This window comes from Cygnus atratus, chromosome 2, assembly GCF_013377495.2.
Source record: "Cygnus atratus isolate AKBS03 ecotype Queensland, Australia chromosome 2, CAtr_DNAZoo_HiC_assembly, whole genome shotgun sequence".
Classification (NCBI taxonomy): domain Eukaryota; kingdom Metazoa; phylum Chordata; class Aves; order Anseriformes; family Anatidae; genus Cygnus; species Cygnus atratus.
Genome location: NC_066363.1, coordinates 85,514,448 through 85,537,838, shown reverse-complemented (window position 1 = coordinate 85,537,838; position 23,391 = coordinate 85,514,448). Strand labels below are relative to the sequence as shown.

At 41.0% G+C, this 23,391-nt stretch overlaps 2 protein-coding genes across 5 annotated transcripts in view; both read left to right on the top strand.

Annotated features, from left to right (window-relative positions):
• Positions 1-11,328, top strand: part of ADCY2 (adenylate cyclase 2) — a 216,387-nt gene extending 205,059 nt beyond the window's left edge. For 3 of the 4 annotated variants that reach the window (XM_035552763.2, XM_035552764.2, XM_035552766.2), the window contains 3 exons: positions 1,686-1,800; positions 5,505-5,629; positions 7,000-11,328. In XM_035552763.2, coding sequence (XP_035408656.1) covers positions 1,686-1,800; positions 5,505-5,629; positions 7,000-7,152 — 393 coding nt within the window. In that variant the 3' untranslated portion in view covers positions 7,153-11,328. Of the gene's footprint in view, positions 1-1,685; positions 1,801-2,004; positions 2,427-5,504; positions 5,630-6,999 lie in introns of those variants that run through there. The other variant, XM_035552768.2, reaches the window with a different exon arrangement.
• A 4,519-nt stretch (positions 11,329-15,847) lies between these two features.
• CFAP90 (cilia and flagella associated protein 90) lies at positions 15,848-22,654 on the top strand. The gene is made up of 3 exons (XM_035552688.1): positions 15,848-16,021; positions 18,269-18,385; positions 22,475-22,654. Exons 1-3 carry the CDS (start codon positions 15,848-15,850, stop codon positions 22,652-22,654), a joined length of 471 nt encoding a protein of 156 aa, XP_035408581.1.
• The last annotated feature ends 737 nt before the right edge of the window (positions 22,655-23,391 follow it).

Below are 23,391 nucleotides of genomic sequence, written 5' to 3'. Positions count from 1 at the left end.
GTTTAATAGGGTAGCATTGGGAACTGCAGTCAGTAGAAATGAAGTTCAGAGAAGCAATTCGTAACTTTGAAGCAAAGTCCTTGTTTTTGCCATGATCTTTAGAGTACTCCAGGTTAGCAGCAGAGACATAGCAATTATGAATCAATGCATTCTCTGCTAAGGATTAATTGTGTTCCTGACAAATTCATGTTGCTTCTAGAGAGAAGCAATTAACACCTGAACTATAGACCCTAAGAATCCTAAGGACAAAATAGAATAATTTTAAATTAGCTCTGACATTCAATACAGGGAGGTGAAGAGGATGAAGGAAATGCAGGACTGCAGACTAGAGAAGAGAAGACTTAGAGGAGCTCTCAACCACTGCTTAAATTAGTATGTACACTGGAAGAAATGTATTGTTTTAGTTATTTCCACAAAGTTAATCAGGAGATCCAAGTCTTACTGTTCCTTCAGTGATTTAATGCACATTTTGAAATAAATTCCACCAAAATTTAGAGGTCTTCAGTCCAGATGCTCCAAGATCCACAGGTATTGCAGTACCTAGCACAGCAATGACTGACTGCTAGGCATGCTGCTGGGCGCAGCCCCCATCTCAAAAGAAGCACCCAGGGAAGGCTAAATGACTAAAGATGGGTTCTGAATACATAAGCTGAGTTGAAAAACAATCTGTCTTAGGTAGGATTGATCTCCAAAGGAAACAGAAAGGCTTCATTGATCTAAACAACTGCTCTGGCAAGTGCCACTACTGTCCCACCTAGGCTGATATATCTACTTTATGAATCATCTCACAAAGTTATCATCTGTCCATTTATTCTGTCACTTTATCTTAAAAAAGGAGGAAGATTCAGTCATTTCTCATAGAGACCCGTAAGCCTACCTCTTAAGAAATCATTCTCTGTCAGGGTCCTACCCTGGGCTGTGGAAGCCTGAAAATCAATTCTCTCCTTAGGCTGGGGGGGCTCAAACCAGTACTTAGAAATCAGGCTACGCTGTCGATGTACAAGAAGAAATTAAGTCTATAGCCTTAGTAACTCATGTAAACGGTGAGATAGTAAATTAGTGGACAGGGGATGGGTTGTCTTTTCACTTCATTTGTACTGCATTTTGTTCATTTTCAGGTCTATTAGACGTTCTCAGAGATGCTTGCTTATCTGCCAGATGAAATCAGTGGAGAAAGTCTTAAAACTAAATCTCACTGGAGCTTAAGTTAGCTGCTTAAGCACCTAGCACTAGGGTGCTGAGATGTGCAACACTGAGAGGGAGACATCTCTGTGGGGCTGACCGCAAGCATTATTTATTACTAAGGGGCATAAAACAGAAGCAGACACTCAGAGAAGATTAATAAGCAAATCCTAAGCACACATAGGCAGTGAGTGCCGGTGGGACTAGACAGCAGCTAATCAGTTGTTTGACAGTCAGAATGTTAGATTATGCATTTTTTGGATCTCTCATCTTTAGACTGATTGATCATGTAAGTGAAGTGCATCATGGTCCATTGGCCATTGTTTCATCTAAGTGATGCTGGACAGGACATAATCTTCTTACATTACTTTTCTGCTGCAGCCTGCTGGCATTAGGATATCCCTGAGGGTTTAAGTGCTTTCAGATTCAGCATATTTTGGCTATGTTCTCACAGTAACTAAGGCTAAGAAAGATGATTTTATTCTGTTTGTTTGGCAATTCAGGAACCCGAACGACAGTATATGCACATAGGAACCATGGTGGAGTTTGCATTTGCCTTAGTGGCAAAACTGGATGTCATAAACAAGCATTCATTCAATGACTTCAAGTTACGAGTAGGTATGTATTACAGGATTTTTATGAGAATATCCTGGAGGAGGGGGAGAACTCCGCATAATGTTTAAGCCTATTAAAGTATTAGTAGAACTGTCCAACAGGGCAGTATTACTTAATAAAGAAAATACAGTCTCAGGGGTCTGAATGGTTTGATGGTAACTCTGTAGTATTTGTTACAGAGGTTTTTAACCGTGTATTTTTTTTAAGCTTCTCAGTACCAAAGGAGACTCTAAACAGGGCTTTACAAAACCATATGAATACCTTTGGAAGACAGTACCTACAAAGGGGCCAGTGAGGCTGGAGTTTGAAATGTTTTGGATGTACTAAAATCAAACAAGCATACAAAAATGTTTCCTTCCTGGTGTTAACCAAATGAGGATATTTCTCTTCTTTGTTATTCTGTGGTTATTGAGAAATAAGAGCAAAATTGACTAGTTATTTATATTTGTTAGGGGTATCACTTATATTTCATCTTCTAATTGCTTCCCTTTGTTCATCATGGTATTTTTGAAAAAATACACAGTTGCGGTACGCCATGATGATGAGATAAATGAATTCAGAGCTGGTCAAGAACTTTGTGTTCCAAACTGCTTAATTCCTGATAGCAGTACACAGCAGTTTAACAATGCAATCTGTAACTTGGAAAATGTGAAATGAAAGCATTAAATAAATATTGGAAACCTATAAATCTTGGAAACATGTCTGCAGTATTTGATTTCCAACGGTTGTTCTCCCTTCTTGTCTTTTTCTTGCTGGGCAGCTTGCTTTTCCTTTCAACTGCTCCTCTCATGTTTATTTCACAGTGCCACCCACTGGCAAAGCTTGCTATTTTCTGATCTTAAATATTCATGTGTTCCTTAAGGCACTTCTTTGCTTTGTTTTGTGTTCCTTGCCATAGTTAAAAAAAAAAATGACAAAGCAAATCTGAAGTATGCCTCCTTCTCGATGTGTTACAGAACTTGATGAGTTTATAAAAAACGTGTAGAGATACCATATTTCTGTGCAGAATAAAAGTTCTCTTCTTGCTGTAGATGACACATGTCACCTACTTGCAAACATACTTTTATCAGCAATGTCAGTAGAGATAAAGAGCTGCTGAGTATCAGTGCTAAATCAGCAAACTGATTATAGCAATGCTGACTCTTTTTAACTAGGAATTATGAGGCATGATGTTTTGGGGGAAAAACTAAAGGAATGATACATGTTTAGAATGGAGGGGGAAAAAAAAGAAAAAAAAAAAAAGAGGAAGGATTAAATCTACAGAGGGACACGGGCCCAGAACTGGCACTTTGACACTTTAATCTAGTATAGGCATCACTGAGATCTTCAGATCCACTTCCCACCACCAGCTGACTGTGAAAGCATCTGATATACATAGGAATTAGAGACACAGAAACATTTGAGCATCTTCCTCTCACTACATAATTGGCACTATAGGGATTTGAACCCAACTTGCCATTTGTAAAAGCCTTCCTCAGCTAGCATCTAACCCTAGAACTGTTGCAGCTCATCAGAGGTCTCAGCTTTCAACCTTCATTTTGCTGTAAGTGCCTGAAATGCTGGCTGTGCCTTAGGAGGCACACAGCTTACCCCGATGTTGTCAGGCAAGAGAGCACCTAGACTATATTTCAGGCATTTCTCCTATTCTGTTAGCTAAGGTGCTTGATTTATTAGACAAGCTCAGATATGTTTTTGCAGAAAGTTTTGCAGAGGTGTTACTTTTTTTTTTTTCTCAGACCGGAATAGAGTCTGACGTTGTTTTCTACATAGCTTCATGGTTAGAACATTTGTCTATGTTGTGGGTGAACTTGATTTTGTTCCTGCTTTTGGCTGAGGCTGCTCAAGCATAGGGATCCCTGTTTCCTGAAGGATGCCATGAGGCCAAGGTGTAGGATGCTTTCAAGTTGGAAACTTTTTGTCAGTGTTTGCTGAAGAGTATTCCCATTTTCATGGAATAATTAAACATCCCATTGCGCATGAGAGAACGAGACAACATCATCCTCTGTTAAAGAATTCACCTGGATGAGATGGCTGCTGTTCCAGCCTTGCCCCAATACGCATTTAAGTGTCATGCAAAAGAGAACTGCACTAGCAGGAGTCACTTAGAGCAGCACATCTCAGACTGCCTTGGTGGCCAAAACACATTCCTAAGAGATATGGGTAGAAGTCTTCTTGAAGAAGGAGGGATCTGAACCTGGTTTTCCAGTCCCTGAGGGCATTACTTAAACCATCAGCAGTGTTGGTTCAGGAAATTAAAAATAAACAAAAACCCTCACCTCCTTCCCATTATATTCTGTGGGAAAGTCCCACTGCATGGTCCTCATTTCTGGACCATGGCAGAGTGTATACTACACACATCTCTTCAGTATTCCCTGCAAGCTATCTTGAGCTACTCAGCAGATAGCTTTTGTGGATTCCACTCTTAGGTCCCTAATGCCTTCTGCACTTTGGTTATCAAGAAACAGAAAGACCCACCTATGACTTGGGAGTTAGTGCAGAGTGTTGCAAGGCCTAAGTCACTTCATGAGTTTAATCCCAATTCCTTAAACAAATATTTATCAGGTTTTTATCTGATATCCTTTAGGGTTTGCATATTTTCCTAATTTTCTAGATTTAACTGCTATAGAACTTTTCCAGGGTTTCCTGGTGGGTGTATAGCCTGGTTGCTAGCCCATGCTGCCACGTTATATGTGATCCATAATAGATGAGCTAGCTCTGAGATGCCTCCCCATGCTACATTCACAATTCTATTTTGCTGCATAGACATATCCCTAGTGATGCTATCTGTCAGAGAATAAAGAGAAGTCAGTTACGATCTTTTGATTTGGGGATAGCTGTAGAAATCCAAACTGTTCACCATTTCAGGGTACATTTCTCACTGGGTATAAGTTGTCTTTCCTGCTCGTCAGTAAGTGTAGTTTCAATTATAGCGGATTTGATGCTGGTTAATGATAGCGCTTTTGATTTTGCCTCCTTGTTTCCTTCCCTACTGGCAGAGTACAACTCACTCCCTTTACAAACATAACCTAGAATGGAAACTGACTGCAAAATAAAACATGCCGAGAGTCTAATGGGGGACTGTACTATGTTGTTCTTCACTCGTACGGTCTGCATTTCAGAACTAGCAATTTGTTACTCTTATTCCATACTTTAGCAAAAGATAGGAATATATATACTTACAATATAACTCTTTAGGACCATATTATAGGCAATCCAGCCTTCAGAACAAGGATTCAAATCCTTGCAATTCATTCACATTAATTTATTCTACATTTAAAAAGCAATGAGTACTGTAAAATTAATTCATTTGGCCATCAATTATTACAGAGAGGAGAAGCCTTTCACTGAAAGTAGAAATAAGAAGAATAATAAGAACTGTGGTATACCTGTTTTCCCAAAGGAAGCTGTTCTTCCTACACTGTGTTTCTCATGCTCGGTATCAAAGGCAGTAGCAGGTTATTAGGATAATAATAGTTAAAAATATCAAAATTATTCAGGATGAGAGGGAGTTGTAAAACTAAAATTAGATTAACTATCTTTTGGCATTTTTATAAGTAACATCCTCTTATTGTAATGGGATGTGAACAGGCTGTACCCACTAGTCAAGATGGACCAAATACCATGCTTATTGACTTGTTATGTTACCAGGTGCAATACTTGTCCTCATTTGGTGGATCTTCTCAGTATTATATTCTGATGTTTTTCAGGTATTAACCATGGACCTGTAATAGCTGGAGTAATTGGAGCTCAAAAGCCACAATATGATATCTGGGGCAATACAGTAAATGTGGCCAGCAGGATGGACAGCACTGGTGTCTTAGATAAAATACAGGTACTCTTGTTTTGTGCTGGTATTTATCTTAATCCTTTGGGTTTGGTGCTTAAAACATATTTTACATTTGTGCACCAAAAACTCTGTGGTTTTGGAGCTGAGATTGCCTACATAAAAAACGACCTACCAGTTGTCTGTATGTTTAAAAAGAATTATACCATGGGCAGGAACATAAAGAATTAAAAGAAAAAGTATGGGGAAATATGTGAGAAGAATCAAAACTTTGTATTCACCCTACAGAAGAATACAATGGAGGCAATTATGTTTTGCCTGAAAATGCAGCACCAGATTAAGAGAAGATTTGAGGGAAATCACATTTGTATTCTATACATTTCTAAACTCATAAAATATTAGCTACATTATCCCTGAGGGGTTTTCCTGATGTTAATTATTTCTGTATAAAGGAAATGTCCATAACTACAGTATGTCAAATTAAATCCATAAAGCAATGATGAAGCATTTATTTTGTTGAAACATATAGAATAATAATCTTTATAGATTATTATTGCAAGGTTAATGGTTGACTTGATGATCTTGGAGGACCTTCCAACCTAAGTGATTCTATGATTATCTATATAGATTGGAGACAGAGTTGTGTAGTAAAGACCTTCAATTTGCTAATTTTCCAGTGATTTCATATTTAGGGATCACATTTTAATTTTCTGCCTGGTATGCTGCATAGCACTTGGGGTTCCCACCATGTATGTGATTGAGACCGCTCAGAATCTAAGGCTGAGACAATTCATATCTAAATAATGCAAAAGTAGAGCTGCTGGCCAAAACTGAAAACAGGAGGGATCTCAAAGCAATGACATCTACACTTGTTTGCTTCACAAAGAAACGTGGCTAGTCTGAGAAAGCTGATGCTGTTGAACAACCTCTGCCCTAGCAGTCTTATACCTAAAATGGCAGAACTGCTTCAAGTTTGGTTCACGGCCAGTTATGTGGGAAACTGCCGACAGCAGCTCTGACAGATGATGCTAATGTCTTACGATCACTTCATTCACGCTGCTTTAGTAAGCGCAAAAAGATGGGGAAGGTGGGTATACTGAAATAAAAAACAGCTCTCGAAGCTGAGAAAAATGCTGTGTAAGGATGAGTATTGTTCTTTGTGTATCTACAAGCCCTCAGTTTATGGCCCTAGGTACAAAAATGATTATACTGAATTTAATACTTAATGTGTGCGATTAGAATGGGCAGCCAGCAACAGACTATTTAAAAGCTCAGGTGCTCAAACCTAGTCTGAGTCCTTTAAAGGGCTTATAAGTATTATGGCAAAACCCTTGTAATTGCTCAGCACAGTTGTTCTCTGGAAGAAGATTCTGCTTTGCTCTTTTGTCAGTGTTGGTTTTGTTATTGTCTTGTTGCAGGTTACAGAGGAGACGAACAATGTCCTGCAAACATTGGGGTACATGAGCACTTGCAGAGGAATAATAAATGTAAAAGGAAAAGGAGAATTGAAGACATACTTTGTACATACTGAAATGACAAGGTCCCTTTCACAAGGGAATGTGGCATCTTGAAGAATGCTTGTACATGTCATCAATACCATATTTTCAGGAAAGTATCACGCACTTTTTAACTACATTTTGGCCCTTAACATGCGTGCTATTTTCTGATATGTGGCACTTATTTTAATATGGCTGCAGAATAGTCCCATGAGCCATCATTTTGCACCTTGATATTCCTATGTTCAAGGACAGTTGTGATGTACGCTGTAGGACTGGAAGATTGTACTGCAACTTGCACTGTTATTCCGAGACAAGAAGGAATGGGAATTAAAAAGAGGTAACTCATCCTGAAAGGACTAAAAAGAGATGTTGGTGACAAATGTGGGGAAAAAAGGCAATAAAGCTAGGGGTGCATACTATTTCCCGATGCATGGTGTTTTCTGGAAAATACAGTCGCTCCCCAATAGCATCCACTAATCTGGTATTAGAGCATACAGTATTTGTAAATAAGTTTACTCAGTTCACACATGATTTGGATGTGATCACCAGTTGCATCTCATAGCCAGGGACACGTTGGGTGGCTTGCTGGCATTCTTTCTGAAGAGAACTAACAATGCTGGATTAGTTTTGTACAAACGTGTCAAATGTTTTGAAGCTATTGTCTTTTGTAAGGTTAATTCATTAAAAGTTTATATGTACTTTGTCTTACTGTTGCTGTCTCTTAGTTTTGCTTCCTTCTATGGCTTCTGTCCCTCTAAACCTGCGCGTCTGCTGCTGTGGCTGCCGCTTTTTATTCAGCAGTTAGATGCTGAGGCAGGCTGTGGCCAGCTATTGCAATAGCCTAGGTCATTAATATCTGCTAGATTTGCTGTTGCCTTTCAGAAATTCAATCAACTCTATTGTCTTCAGTCTTGGTTGGTATCCTAGGCACTCTGCAGTCATTTGGTCCTTACGTGATACACTTACCTCAGATCCATAAACACAGCAAAGTGGGGGATACTGGAGACAGTAGCAGCATTGCTACTGGACAACTGGCCTGCAGTGCTTAAACAGTAACTAGGAGAAGCTGTACCAGAGAGGAAACATTCTGTTTGTTTTGCACTTCCACCACCTCTTTTGCCCTGGCATGCCTTTCATTTACCTTTCCAATGCCAGATTTCATGGGATAATTACAAATAATCTAATTTATCAGGACATGACTAGGAGCGGAAGATACGAAAAATGTCATTTTGTGGATATTCAAGATGAATTTAAAACCTGTTGAATTAAAAAATAGCATACTTGAAAAAATTCATAGATGAGCAAGGTGAGAGACTGAAAAAGCCAGTAACTACTATCTTCATTTGAAAGCACTATAAAGATTATTTTTGCTTTGCTATTATCAATACTTGATATTAACAATTTTAGTCATTGTAACAGCCTAACAAGACCAAAATTAATAAAATTTTCCTATTAAAAAATATCATATAATTACAAGATATTTTTTTCTGACTGATATCTTATGAATATAGATGTCAACTTATGCACTATTAGCTCTGTCATACTATTGAATTGTAAAAAGGATTCATGGAACAATCTTTCAGATTTCTAATTCATGAAACATGTATTTACATTTGTATTGAGTTGGTGTCCTTTCAGAAGGAGTTCCCAAAATTGTGGGTCACAAGTCAATGGCATCAGGCTATGCAAAGTCTCACTGAGTGTAGCATGGTTACTGACAGCAGCCATCCGCCCCCTAGCAAATTGGAATAGCAGTCAATTTCAAAATGTTTACATTTGAAGTAAAATAGACAACCTGAATTTTTATCCCTTAAATTAAACAAACAAACAAACAAACAACTTAGAGTTTGAATGTACTCTGAGCCTTTAAAACGTTTCTGGTATTATCACAGGTCAAAGCAGTCATTTCTCACTATGGATGAAAACCCTGTATGTAAATTCATGTGTAATTATATTGTACTGTCGTATCTATGTGCAGCTTTCAGGTATAACCTGTATATTCAGGGTTTTGTTTTTCATTTGTATTCTTGCACATTCTGTGCATCAGTACTAAACCTTGTACCTAATTTGATAGGCTTGTTTCTATGATTTTTATAAAAGTTAAACAATACTATATTTCTGTAACCCATAAAATGGTAAAACATTTAAATAGTGGTGAGCTAACTGATCCAATGAAATATAAAGATATATATGTCCCTTCCAAGAACACGTTGAAAATGCCCTTGTTCAGGGCACTCATGTTACTCTGGTATTCTCTCATTTTGTACTTGCATTCTGACTCTTGCTACTATGTAGCCAAATCCTGCTAAAGAAAAAGAAAGTGGGCAAAAGATGAATATACGTATAGTTATGATGCCCAAAGAATGGTGCATACCATCTTCTCTCCAGCCTTCAGTTGCTGACTAGTATTATTATCTTTCTAGTGCCAAGAAGCTATTTGTATCCAATAAATATTTTTGTCTTCCAATGCATCTTACATCTACTGTTTATACCGTTTTATTCTTCCCCTGTCTAGATTGATCCAGAGATCCTGTATCCTCCTTCTTCCTCTCCTGCAGCAGTTTCACCTGCCTCAGTGTCTGAATATAACACTATTTACGTATCACTGTATAACTTGAAAAGCTTTCTGATAATCATACCTGTCAGTATTCAGTATGCCATATTTTCTACACACTATAAGGCTCAAGTTCTGTGACTCCCATGTTGGTGCTATAGTTCATAGGTTGCTAGCGAATCTTAAAGAACGTGAGTTTCAAAAATAAAATGCAAGTGTGCTTAACAACATGAGGCAGCAGCCAAGAGATCAGTGTAAGAGTGATTCACTGTGGGCTGGGAAAATGAAACCCAAACAAGAACACTTTCGGAGTCTGATGGATTTCTTTATCAAAGCCAGTGCTTTGCTCCTTGGAGGGCTACCAAGGGACAGGAAGAAAGATTAGGCTTGCAGATATTTTCTTAACTACAAAAGTAGTTGGGATTACCTGTACATTAATGCTATTTAACTGCTGTGTCTAAAGACAGACGTTAACATCCTGTTTTATGTGTGAAAAGCACTATTAATCTCTTCATATTCCTTTATGGTTTATCTATTTTGTAAACTATCTATAGACCTTATTTACCTTTTTCCACTGACACACAGGTAGGAGTTCAGCCTGCTTATTTCTAAAGAGACAGGTGTGCACATCCAAAGGCAGACCCGTTGAAAGTCTGTCCCATTTTGTTTTCAGAAACTCATTTCACGACAAATAATCAGCTATGTCATCAGATACTTTACGTACCAACAGATTTACTGTCAAAAGCAATGATTACCTTGTCCTTTGATAATTAATTTTTCCTTTGGTTGTATTTCTGTATGAAGATACTTTTTTTTTTCTTTTTTTTCTCTCATAGCAGTTTCTCCTTCGTCTGACCTATATACTACCCATCAGCACTTTTTACAAGCGGACCTCAAGCTAGGGCTTTTTACTTCCGTTTTTTCTTCCTTGTATAAAATAGTGCTGTGACTCTGGGGAGGAAACAAACGTGGGATGAGATATATGTGCCTTAAATACAACATGTAATTAACAGTATTTTTGTTCTGTGAAGTACTTCAAATTTTTGTGGATTTTCAAAAGTGATGCATTAATCAATTGTAGATTGATTATCAATTTGAAAATCAATCAGTTTGGTTCACCCTAAAGCTTAGAATGTATTCGTTTTAAAAGCTTTTAAATTTAGTGGCTGGAATCATCCAGGTAAATACAGTTTTTAATATGCCCGAATGGAATAAAAGGACATGTTAATCTGGTTTGCAACTATGAAGCTATGAAACCCTTTACACTATAGGATGTCACTGTTAAAAAAAGGATTCTGCCAACAACTGTTCGAAAATTTCTGATGGAGTGTTTTACAAATGTATTTGCAGCGATTGAGATGTTTTGCATGAAAAAACTCAGTTTTGACAGGAGGAAATGCGTGTGAAGTATTTTGAAAGATTGATGTTCCTGGGCTAGAAATTTTTATGTTTGCCTTTCAAAACAGCGTTACCAATTGTTACAAATAATAATGTCCATTTCATGTATAAAATTGTGCATTATTCTATTTACCAGGAGGGTTATTAAACAGAATATTCATCTGATATGGTGAGTTGGAATATCCGTTCAGCAGGTATCAGTCAGCATACAAATAATAATTGCAAATTATATCCGTCAACCATTTACCATTTTATAATTGTTTTAAAATTATTAAAATAAAAAATTGAAAATCCTAATTCTAAGTCAAGTGGTTGAAATTATAGTCACTATCCAACCAGGAAATGTTTGCAATCTACAAAGTGGTCACTTAGTCACAGTAATTATGTAGAGAATTATTTGAGATAACAGATATAGTCAAGGAAAATTTAAAAATAATTTAAAAAAATCCTGAGTAGCTCATGAACAACCCCCCACCTCCCCCTAAAGATTGCAAAAGGTGCACTGGCTTCTGCAGGTGATGTACAGTTGCCTCCCTCTCCTCTGGCAAGCCTCTGAAGAGCCTTTCCGTTAGAGGTAGACGGTCTGTCACTGATTCAGGGCCTGGAAGAAAGAAGCACTTGTGCGAAATTAATGGCTTGACTTGAAATGAGGACCAAAGCTATGAGAGTGGAAAGGGGACAGTTTTAGAGTCATCTATGCTTCAGCTTCTTCAAGCATGAAGGGTCGCAGCATTTGTTGGAAAGGGTATCTCCCCTTCATAGCCCAGGAACACGCGGCGGTCTGATGCATGTCGAGGCCAAGTGGCAGGGACAGGAGCTGAATTGCTAAGCCTTGATTTGACAGCAGTGTAGCCATCTCAGCTCTAAGTGCCACTAGCTTGAAACAGGTATGTCAGCTTGTGACAAGGAGGTGGCTCCTGCAGCTTTTCTGCATGTCAATGGCCTGTCTAGTTGTATGTCATCTGTCTTCTGGTGTCCATCCCATCAACTTCCCTGTCCCCACCATCATCCTCCCCATGACCATTTGCCTCACAAATTCCTTTGAGGAATTTACTTGCCAAGTTATTCACTAAGTCAGTTTTTGGCATTTCAGAACAGTCACCCTGCCTTTGAGACAGTTATCACTGTAAAAGTACATATCAACGTATTGAAAATTCAGGAATCATAGCAGTGGAATCTAAGGAGGATAATGCTACTTCCTAAAAAGGTAGGCAACTGAATTTCTTATCCCTAAGACAACAAATGCAAAGCAACTTTTAACACTTTAGTCTCTGACATCAGCTGTATTTAAATGCATACTGTTGACAGTATAGATTAAAAGCACTCCATTGCCCTCTCAAAACTGTTTACATGCTTCTTTTTAAGTTGCTGAGGAAATTCACGTACCTCCAGTGCCAAGCTACCTGTAACAACAGTATATGAGTAGTGTATGTGACTGGAACAAAAACCCCTGGGAATTCATGCCCTGCAGGTGGAGAGTCTGCAAAAGGGGAAGAAAGGAAGAAAAAGCCTTTGTAAGATTCAAATCACTCTAGAGAGATTTCTGCCTTAGCTGGGAAGGGAAAATAAACTGAAAAGCATCGTTTCAAATTGTTTCGAATGTGGGATTTAGGACAAATCTATAACAGGTATCCAATGATATTTTTGACAATCTGTATAGCATCCTTCTAGTGCAATTCAGTTGTTGCCCTAAACCCTCCAAAGCAGATTCCCAGGGGACACTGCTGACTAGCTTCCAGAGTAGCTTAGTGTCCGCTCTATTAAAACCCAGGGTGGCAACACAGCTGACTTTTTTTTTCTCCTTACACCAAAAATTTTGAACTCAACTATTTTGTGAGCACCGTGGCCAAGACAGCCACCTTACCGTCGCTTCTCTCACAAGGTCTGCTTTATTCTCAAGCAACTGGTCTAGGAGGACACCTTTGCTAGTTGGCTCACTCAGTACTTGTGACGGGAAGCGATCTTCTCCACTCTTTAAGAATTTCCCACAGTTGCTTGTTGCAGCAGTATGGTATTCCCAGTTTATGTTTGAGAAGTTGAAATCCCCCATAAGGGCAAGGGCAAATGGTCCAGAGATTTCCCCTAATAGCTCATCTGTGCCATCATCCTGGGTGGACAGTCAATAGCAGACACCCACAACAACACCAGCATTACTATCCATCCCCTTAATCCCCACCCAGAGGCTCTCTACCGCGACATCCCCAGTGAGAAGGGCTGTACAGTGCAAACTCTCCCTCACGTACAGCACAACACTTCTACCTCACCTGCTCAGCGTGTCCATCCTGAACAGCCGACAGCTCTCCATCCCAGCACTCCAGTCGTGGGGCTCGTCCCACTAAGTCTCACTGATACCAATGATTTTACAGCTCTGGGAAAGCTTTCAGTTTATTCCATTTGTTCCTCATACTGCATGTGGTGGTATACAGGCATTTCACACGTGTTCCTGAACCCACAGCGCTCCCGGGAGCAGCACAGACGCTCCCAATAGCCTTGTCACCCTCAAATGGTGCCACACCATCCCTTGGCTTAACCTCAGTGTTTTTAACAGTATCTCCTGTCCCCACTGATCCTAGTTTAAAGCCGTCTCAATCAGTCTCACCAGGTTATGGGCCAAGAAACATTTCTCCCATCAAGACAGGTGCATCCCACAAAGCCCCAGCAGACCTCATGTCTCAAGGGCTATTCCGGAACTATAAACCCCAAAATTCTGGTGGAGGCACCAGTCTTGGAGCTAGGCATTGATATCCTGGGCTTGCCTGTTTCTTTCCATGTGGGAGGAATAAGGAAAACACTGCCTGGGCTTCTGAATCCTTTAGCCATCTTCCCAGGACCCAAATATCTCTTTTGATTGACTTCAGACTTGCTGTGACACTGATGGAACCCATTTGAAAGAGCAGGAGTCGACAGTAATCTGAAAGCTGTATGAAGCTCATAACCTTGCTGGTGATGTCTCTGATCTGAACCCCAGGAAAGCAGCAGACTTCTCTGAAAAGAGGGTTTGGTCTGCAGGTGGGAGCCTCTGTTTCTTTCACAAGGGAGTCACCTACAACTGTAACTCACCGCTGCTTCTTCACAGCACTGGTCTTGATGCTGCACTTGCTATGAGGGGTTATCAGGTCCTGGTGAGAGAACTTGTATGAATACCTCTTCTTTCATCTGTTCACACACCTCATCTGCCATACCCAGAGCAGCATTGAAAAGAAACATTTCAAATTTGACTTCAGAGATCCTGCCTAGCTTAGTTTAAATTTCTGGTGAGCAGTTCCTTATGGCTCTATTTATAGCTACAGCTTCAGCTGAGCTGCTTTTTATAAAATGTTTTGCAATCTCTTGGTGCTTGGACTAAACTACAAAACAGCACTTGCACAGTGGCATGTGTGTTTCTGTGTAGGAAGCTGATATCAGACAGCTATTGGATTTTAAATTCTACTGCTCACATACTCTGTGGTAATTTGACCAATGCTACATGAAGAAGAGAACCCTAATTGGTAGAGGGATATTATTAGATAAGCAGATGGAAATTGTCATGAATGATTAAAAAAAACACCAGGTCTGTAGAGTACAAATACTTCCCCATTGCAGTTGAAAAGGAGCAAGATGCTATGTTAGTCAGTCAATTAGTTAATGGAGAATGGCAGCTGTATAGTAGAAAAGGACTTTTATGTCATTATTACATGGACCCAATATGCCTGAAGGAATTGGTTGTAAAGATTTCTGTCTGGTACCCTGACTGAATACTTCTTACTTTTTTTCTTTTTTTTGGATGTTCAGTAAAAATTAAAATGCCTGGAAGATTGCTGTTGTGAAAGTGCTTGCCAAAAAATACTGAAAACTATAATAAGAACAATGTTGTACCTATGGCACTAATACTGCAGTGGCAGAAAAGAGCAGTAACACAAATTAAGTTAGTCACAGATCCCCAAGAAGCACAATAGGAAACATCATGGTCATAGTTACGCAGGATAACTGAGAAATGAATGTAGAAAATAGGAGCCAGGTGCTAGTGGAGTAAAGCAATTTTAGAGCTGATCTGTTAATAGAGCTTGCACCTGGAAGTTGCTCACTTTTAGTGCCTCAGACCTGAGTACGTGTGTACCTCAGACCAAACTGACTGAAATGGCTAAACACTTCATCAGAAAAATGTGCCCAGCTGGGTGACAGGGCAGAAGATACCCCTAGTTCTCCAAGGTGCTGTTGGAAACACCATGTTTTGGTGTGCTTTTTATTCAGCCTCTCAAAGTGCAGGAATGTCCCAGGGGAGGGAATTTTTGGCATAGTGCAAACCCCAAAGGAAAAAATCAGTCCCCTTTGGTCCAGTTTAGTTCTCACCCTGTTGCCTGGAGTTCAGGAAGCATTTGGACAATGCTCTCAGACACAAAGTCTGAATTTTGGGTGGTCCTGTGCAGCCCCAGGAATTGGACTCGATGATCCCTGGGGATCCCTTCTAATTTGGGATACTTTGTGGTTCTGTGATTCCCCAGCCTCCAGAGACAGTAATAAATCAGAGGCTGAAGGGAGGAAGGAACTGGAGGCTGGGCAGAGTGCAGGGCATGCTGCCTGGTGAGGCAGCCTTGAGGCTGCTGCTTAAATCTGTGGCCTCACATTTAAATATTTCCAGGTTTAACACACACCATGAGCTTCCCTGGGCTGGGACACAGCCCTGTGGGCCGCCTGGTCCTGCCACACCGCCTTGCCACACCGCCTCACCCCAGGAGTGCTCAGCCCGGCCCTTCCCTCCTCCATGACCCGTTTGGCTGGGCCGCCTGCACCCGCCCCGCCATGGCAGAGCGTTACCAGGTAACGCTAGCAGGCAACATGGCGGCCCCCGCCCCAGCAGGGGCAGGAGAGCACGGAGGGGATGAGGAGGAAGGAGGCAGCGGGGTGGGAAGGAGGCGCCAGCCTCCTGTCTCCTCCCTGTCCGCCTTCAGCTACATCCCGCCTAGGCGAGAGGGCCCCGCGAAGCTCAGCTACTTCCACCGAGAGGCCCAGGTGAGGGCTGGTGCTGGGGGGAGAAGCGAAGCCCCCGTGTTTTTGGCAGCAGTGCTCGTTGTCCTGCATAGCTGGCAGGGTGCCTGGCGCCTGGGAAGCATCTCAAGGGCGTGAGTTACCAGCTGGGGAGGGGGGAGGCCTATGAAAATGCCACGCTCTACTCTTGAGCTAGGCAGTCTGATGTGGTAACTTGGCACTCAGATAGCAATTTTCATCTTCAAAGGCCTTCATGAAGCGTGACAGGTATGTGCTATGTGTGGATAGAAAATGAGGGAAGTATCTTTCACTGGGTGATGACAGAAAGCAGATAAATTTGCCAGCAGCTGTGCAAGGATTAAGGACCCACCAGCCCCGTAGTGCTGTTGAAATGCAAGAAGGTAAGTGTCTTTAGGGAAATGCTAGAGGTGGGGTGATGAAGAGCATCACCTGCCTCAAGGCATGGGTTCACTGCCTGCTTTTTTCTGACAAAGGCGGGCTGAGGCCCTTCTGTACGACACTGCCCCATTTGCAGTCAAGGGAAACGGTTTCCAGTGTGCATCACACAGATTTCTCTGTACGCTTAACTTTAATGTGAAAAATCAACAGAGCAGCTCAGACAATAAAACAGACATCTGCATTGATAACTGAATGCTTCCAGAAGGTATTACACTGACACTTAATGTGTCAGTCGGCTGGCCAGACCCTGTGAACCCGCTGTCCCTTAAGTGAGCAGCAGTGCAGATTTCTCCAGCGCTGGCCCGGTGGCCCCGCTGGAGGCCCTGCCATTTTCGATGCTGTCATGTGGATCTCAGTGTCACCTTGGGAAGGTGCTCAGAGCCAAATGTGAACCAGCGCAGTCAGTGTCGTGCTTACCAGGACACGGCAGGGAAGGCACAACAGGAGTAAGGCTGGGGAAGGTCAGAGGGTTTGACTGGTGTGCTCAGGGTGGTGGAGCTGGCAGGAAGGATGTCCGTCCAGTCTGCACAGAATTAGCTACCATATGGTAGAGCTTTTGTTTACAATACAAAGTCCACTTTCACACTCCCGATGACCTGGTTTGTAGAAAAAGCTACTCCAGTGGCATGCAAATGGAAAGTGGTAACAGCTGTTAAATAGGTCTCTTCACAGCACAGGGCCTGGCCACAGGGGAGGAACCAGACTTGACCCATTCTTCTGCACTATTAAGGAATTAGACCATTGGAAAATTTCAATTTATATGGAAAAGGGAAATTCATTCTTTTTTTCTGTGCCTGGAATATTAATGAATGTTTGCAAAGTGCTTAGCTTCAGTAGCATTACACAGAGGATGCCTCACCACTGCAGCCTAGTAAGTCAGCATTTAACAACAAAGAGAAACAACAGCAGAGTTACCAGGATTTTGAGCACAGAAGTGTTGTCTCTGTACCTGTGGCAGAAGATCTAAAGCAGATCATCTAGGACAGGGCTAGTAAACCATGCATAAAAACAGTAATCGATTGGCATGTTCACTGGAATGTGGACCTTTTAATGAAGGTCTTAAACAACTGACAGCATATTAAAACAGGGGATATGGGTCTTTTTGTTTTTGAAATTCCTCCACTGATAACTTTTTTTTTATCGGATTTCACTAATGCATTTCTTAGCAGATCAGGTCTTTCATGTTGTTTTTAGGATGTAACTATGTCAACAGATACCATAAATGTAATAATATTTTGGCTTGGGGTTTGCTTTATTTTCATATGTTACAGTTGACAGGATTACCACTGTGGCAGGTGTCTGAACTCTTCTCAGTTCTGCTTTAATCAGAAATTAAATAGTGATTCCATTGCAGAGCACTAATATTTTCTTCATTCCAAATGAATTTTGAAACTCCCTGCTTTCCTTTTACATAACAGTGCCAGATTATTTGACAAATTTACAAATTTAAGAAGGAGGGTATGAAGTTCAGAAAAACAGAAGTAAAGCAAACAAATAAAGCAGTTACATTTCCAAAAATTTCAACAGATTACAGGGAAAAATTGAGGTAATTTGCCACAAGGGAAATTTGAAAGATGAACAGATCAAAAATAAATAAATAAATAAATAAATAGCCACACCTCATTTGGTATTTTTATTGCGAATTATTTCAAAGGAATGACCCAAACATGCTAATGGTACCTCAGATATATTACGTTTGCCATCATCTAATGCTATATGTGCACTGTTTTATTATTGAATTGACTACGTGTATTATGTAACCAATAAAGCTGAACAATACTGCTAATTAGCCATTTTTCTCATTTTCTCAAGGCAGGAGGGGTTTCCACTTATGATTCTATTTTTAAAAGACCAGAGGGTTACAAGAAAAAACTTCACCGATGTGACAGAGAACACTCAAAGAGTCATGGTCTTCACATTAACGATGAGGTAACCCGTTAATAATTTCTCTTTGTTAAAGGTATTTTTTACATTTTGAGGTGGCTGGAGTTTATTAGCAAGTCAAGACACCTGAGCTAGCTCCTGCTCTTTGCATCCTGTGGATTTCCATGTGACAAACCTTATTTAAGGTAAAGGGTGCGGGAAAGAGGTACACACAGGGAGGCAAACCACCTGTTACAGAGTTTCACGGTTACTGAGGATAACTTCTGATCAGTCTGTGCCCCTTGGGAGTTTGCAGTTCTGGTGGTCCTACAGCTGCTTCTGTGATGCTTGAAAACTCTTCTTGCTAAGAGGACTGGAACCAGGGGCTCCGACTCAACCACCGCCCTGTGACATCCTCCCTCCCTGCACTCTGCTGTGTCAATCGACATTTGCTGAGACAGCCCAGGTCTCTGAAGCTAGTGTGTTCGTTACTCAAACTTACACCAGATTGCCCTGCAGGAAGGCAATTCATAGGGAGCTCACGCAAAGAGGAGGTCAATCAGAAGACTATGGACACGCCTGGAAAAGGCTAGCTGAAGCCAATGTGTTAAAGGCCAGCAGAATCTGGATTTAGTGTGTAGCCTGATAGCTAAGGAAGTATGCAGACACATTTTTAAACAGATGCCTTGAAAATAAAAATACTGTAATATATACATATATACAAATATATTTTTCCATACAGCATCTGAATAATACACATATACACGTTACATATACATATATGTATATATATACACACAGACAATCAAAGAGGCAGAGGATGTTCAAAAACAGACAAAATGTAACCTCTGTGTGTTAATGTCCTCAAAAATGCAGAGGGTTCATAGAATGGAAAGAGGTGGGTAAGCTAAGAGTGGTTGCCTGTGTTAGATAGGATAGAAATGGAAGAAGGAAGAGAGAAGAAGTTAAAATTACTGTAATTGCTAGGTAATAAAACTGTTGAAAATTTGGGACAAAGGCCACTGCTTGTAATTCTTCTTACTAGCAGCTATATATGCCAGACATTTCCGTGCACACTCATAGTCCCCTTCAACTCCATCAGACAGTGCAGGGAGCATTAGATGCGCTCAAGGGAATCACAAAAGTTCCCATTACTATCCCCTGCTCATGCCCAGTAGCAAAACTGCAAACCCACATGAGACCAAAAGCCATGGAAATGACTAATGAAAAATGATCCTTTTTGTTTAAGTTAAACCAAGCCAATCCCACCACGACCCCCAAGCCCAAACCCAACATCCATCTGGGAAATTTGTGTAGAAACAGTTTTTCTGTTAGTGCAAAGCTAAGGCTTTTAACTGAGATCTCGCGTCCCTTCAGTATCACCAAAACTCACTTTCCTAAAAGTTTGCTTGCTAAAGCAAGCACTTTTGGGTCAGAATGCACACTAGCCCTGCTGGGCAACGCATGCAAGTGACTCTGCCTGGGAACTGTTCTGAACAGGTGTCCCTTAATCCAGTCCCTTAATTAGCGTGGAGGCACATCAAAACCACAGCTGTTAAACATTGCAACATGATCCTCACACACGTGATGATGCCCAACACTGGACTTACCCGTAACTAAATGCAGGTCACGTACTCAACTCCTGCTCTTCAATTACCTCAATGGCCCCCACTGACTTTACGTAATACTAACAATTTTATAAAACATAATAAATAAAAATGCCCAAATCCACATCTCTCTAGTACAGCACTGAGACAGGCGGAATCTACCACAGTGCAATTCTTTCTTTGAACAGGAAAAAACCCAAACCACTACAAGTTAGCCCTTCATTCCCTGCAGAGAGCGTGGGTCCACCCAGGGAATCCAGCAGCACAATCACAGACGCTCAGCTTAGCTGCACATAATGCAGTGACTGCAGAGAGAGTGTTTGTACATGGTTGCTATTGCTGATTTCAAGTGTTAACAGTGGTAGAATTACACACTGTGAGGGCATGTAATGGGATGCTTCCCAGCCAGCTGTTGGTAAAAATTATATCTGCTGAATGCAGAACCCACAAAAATCATGAAATACAGCTCTGAAGTGAAGGGCCTGGGTGTGTTGGTTGATGAGAAGCTTGATGTGATCCGGCAATGTGCACTCACAGCCCAGAAAGCCAACTGTATCCTGGGCAGCATCAAAATCAGTGACCAGTAGGGTGAGGAACGTGATTCTCCCCCTCTACTCTGCTCTTGTGAGACCCCACCTGGAGCACTGCATTCAGCTCTGGGACCCCTAACGTAAGAAGGACATTGACATATTAGAACAAGACCAGAGGAGGGCCACAAGGATGATCAGAGGGCTGGAGCACCTCTCCTCTGAAGACAGGCTGAGGGAGTTGGGGTTGTTCAGCCTGGAGAAGAGAAGGCTCCAGGAAGACCTTACAGCGGCCTTCCAGTACCTAAAGGGGACCTACAGGAAAGCTGGGGAGGGACTCTGTGTCAGGGAGTGTAGTGACAGGACAAGGGATAATGACTTTAAACTAAAAGAGAGTAGGTTTAGATTAGATATAGGGAGGAAATTCTTCATTCAGAGGGTGGTGAGGCACTGGAGCAGGTTGCCCAGAGAAGCTGTGGATGCCCCATCCCTGGAGGTGCTCAAGGCCAGGCTGGATGGGGCTTTGGGCAACCTGGTCTGGTGAGAGGTGTCCCTGCCCATGGCAGGGGGTTGGAACTGGGTGATCTTTAAGGTCCCTTCCAACCCAAACCACTCAGTGATTCTATGAAAAAATCTGTCAGTTCTCCTTTCTCAATATTTATCCACAGGAGGGATGGGGAGAAAATGGTCTGATCTTTTTGCCTTCTGTTCTTGACTGTTGTTTTTTGTTTTGGTGGGGTTGGAACTTGGTGTACTGAATAGCTTTCAGTGGGGTGGAGCAAGATGGGCAGGAAGGCTGTAGGAGATTTGGAGAATAGCTGCTTTTTCATGCTCTGTTTTGTCTGAAAAAAAGGGCTTTCACCATCTTCCCAAGAATCTCGGGTCTAGATTTGTCTATCTGGATATGTTACACACCTGACTGCCCTGCTACGAGTTCCCTTGGCTCTGTACTTCATCCTGCATTCTCGCAGGAAATGTGGTAGTTCACACGTTTCACAGGCCCAATCGTAAATTTTGGTATGGCTCAGACCCATTTATGTTGTAGAAAAGAGCTCATTTGTTTGTACCTGAACTGTGGTGTGGACTGCATTTTGATTCTTCTTGTAGATATTATTTATATCACAGTACTAGGTAAACACATTGGGGACCAAGGCTTATTGTGTTAGCCAGTGCACAAACACACAAGCAGCCTGATAAATCTGAGACCTTTGGCTAGGGAAAGAAAAACAAACAAACCCTGCCTTTCCCTTCTGACTCCAGAGCTCCCTATTGCTGCAGCACAGGAAGGAACTGCAGATTGCAGCTAGTGATTGCACAGTCACTTAAAATGCAGCTTATTAAGGACAGGCTTAAAATAATCTTGTCTTGGTTGGGTTATTTTTCAGCAACTTTGCTTCCCATCATTGCAGAGCAGTTATTTCTATAATCTTACAACTACAAGCAGTTTTAGTAAAACCCTTCATCGCGCAGAAATCCAATAGCATGCTTTATGTCCTCCAGGGGAAGGTTGCACGCACCAAGGGTTGTGCAGGGTTTTTCTTTAGGCTTTGATTTTTTTTTCTTCATATAATGGTTTTACTGAATTGTGCAAGCAGGGTAATAAGTAAGGTTACTGTAATAAGGGACACGAACTAAATCTCTGGTTTTTCAGTTGTGCAAGTCCATGCACAAGAAAAATAAGAATGAAAATAAAATCTGTGCCACTTTCCAGTAACACAGTAGTTACTTTGCCAGTAATCACATGGTGATCGCCTGTGTGTGTGTGTGTGTGTCACAGTTTGATACCTTATCATCTCGTCATCTAGTGATACATTCGTGGTTTATTAATATACATAAAAAAATAGGTCAGGGATTGAACAGTAAGAGTGCAGATCACTGCTAAATAAAATATACCTTTGTATAGCAGATGCTGTACAGTTCCATCTGTTATTGTGCCCCCAGCCACAGCACATTTAGCAGTAGATAACTGCCAAGTATTCGCTCTGTGATTTTATCATAAGGAGAATGTTACATTTTCACAGGAAATGGCAAGACCTGTCGCTGTTTTGTCATCTTCAGAGTATGGGAGGCGCATAAATAAGCCCACAGAGCAGCCGATGAAAGGTCATGCAAGGATTAATCACATGCAGGCAGAATTCTACAGGAAAAATGGCATCACCTGCCTATTGGAAAAACCCTCCCCAAGCCTGGATCCATGCTAAATCTCTTGTATCTGGCATTGCCAGAAACATTTATGTGGAAGAAGAAACAAACAAACAAACAAAACTCATGTCAAAAAGCAAAATAGTGCTTTTGTCTTTTCCTCTGTGTTTTAACTAATGAAAATGATTTGGATGAAGTAGCAGCTGTACTTTTCCTCTTGCTAATTCAAATGTATGTTTTCTCCTTATAGCCTCATAAAAATCTCTTGAAGAACATCAACAAGAGACGAACGTTTTAGGAAGTAACACTGGAAATGAGACCTGTTGGGTGAACAGCTGCCTGTGCTATTTCAGGCAGTCATTCCACCTATGTGACTTAAATGATGCTAAGCATCATTTTATCTTCACAACAGCTGAAACAGTGATTCAACCCAGATTTTCCAAAACGGATGGGCTTAACCTATAAATGGGCAAGTAAAGAAATGGTCTGATTTCCAGAAGTGCTTCACAATTTCAGTAGACTTCAAGTGGAAGTCAAGTTAAAAAGAATGTCTGAGTACTTAGCATTTAAATAGATGCTAAAATTTAGGTTTAAATAATTTCATGCATCCATTTTGCTGACTTTAATTACACAAATGCTGTCCGAGGGACTGATCTGTTGAATGCTGTCACAAGAAAAAACATCCTTGTTTCTGTACCCACTGCTGGAAAATGAAAAAAAAAAAAAGCAGAAAAGGTACTAGCAAGAGAAAAAGAACTAATTCATTTGGTAGAAAGGATCAAAAAGCCACAAGGAG

Bases quoted from the DNA above. Each gene is read 5' to 3' on its own strand.
- CFAP90 (XM_035552688.1), top strand. From the start codon at position 15,848: ATGGCGGCCCCCGCCCCAGCAGGGGCAGGAGAGCACGGAGGGGATGAG. The intron at 16,022-18,268 runs GTGAGGGCTGGT...CATTTTCTCAAG, and splicing joins ACTTCCACCGAGAGGCCCAG to GCAGGAGGGGTTTCCACTTA. The intron at 18,386-22,474 runs GTAACCCGTTAA...ACATTTTCACAG, and splicing joins GTCTTCACATTAACGATGAG to GAAATGGCAAGACCTGTCGC.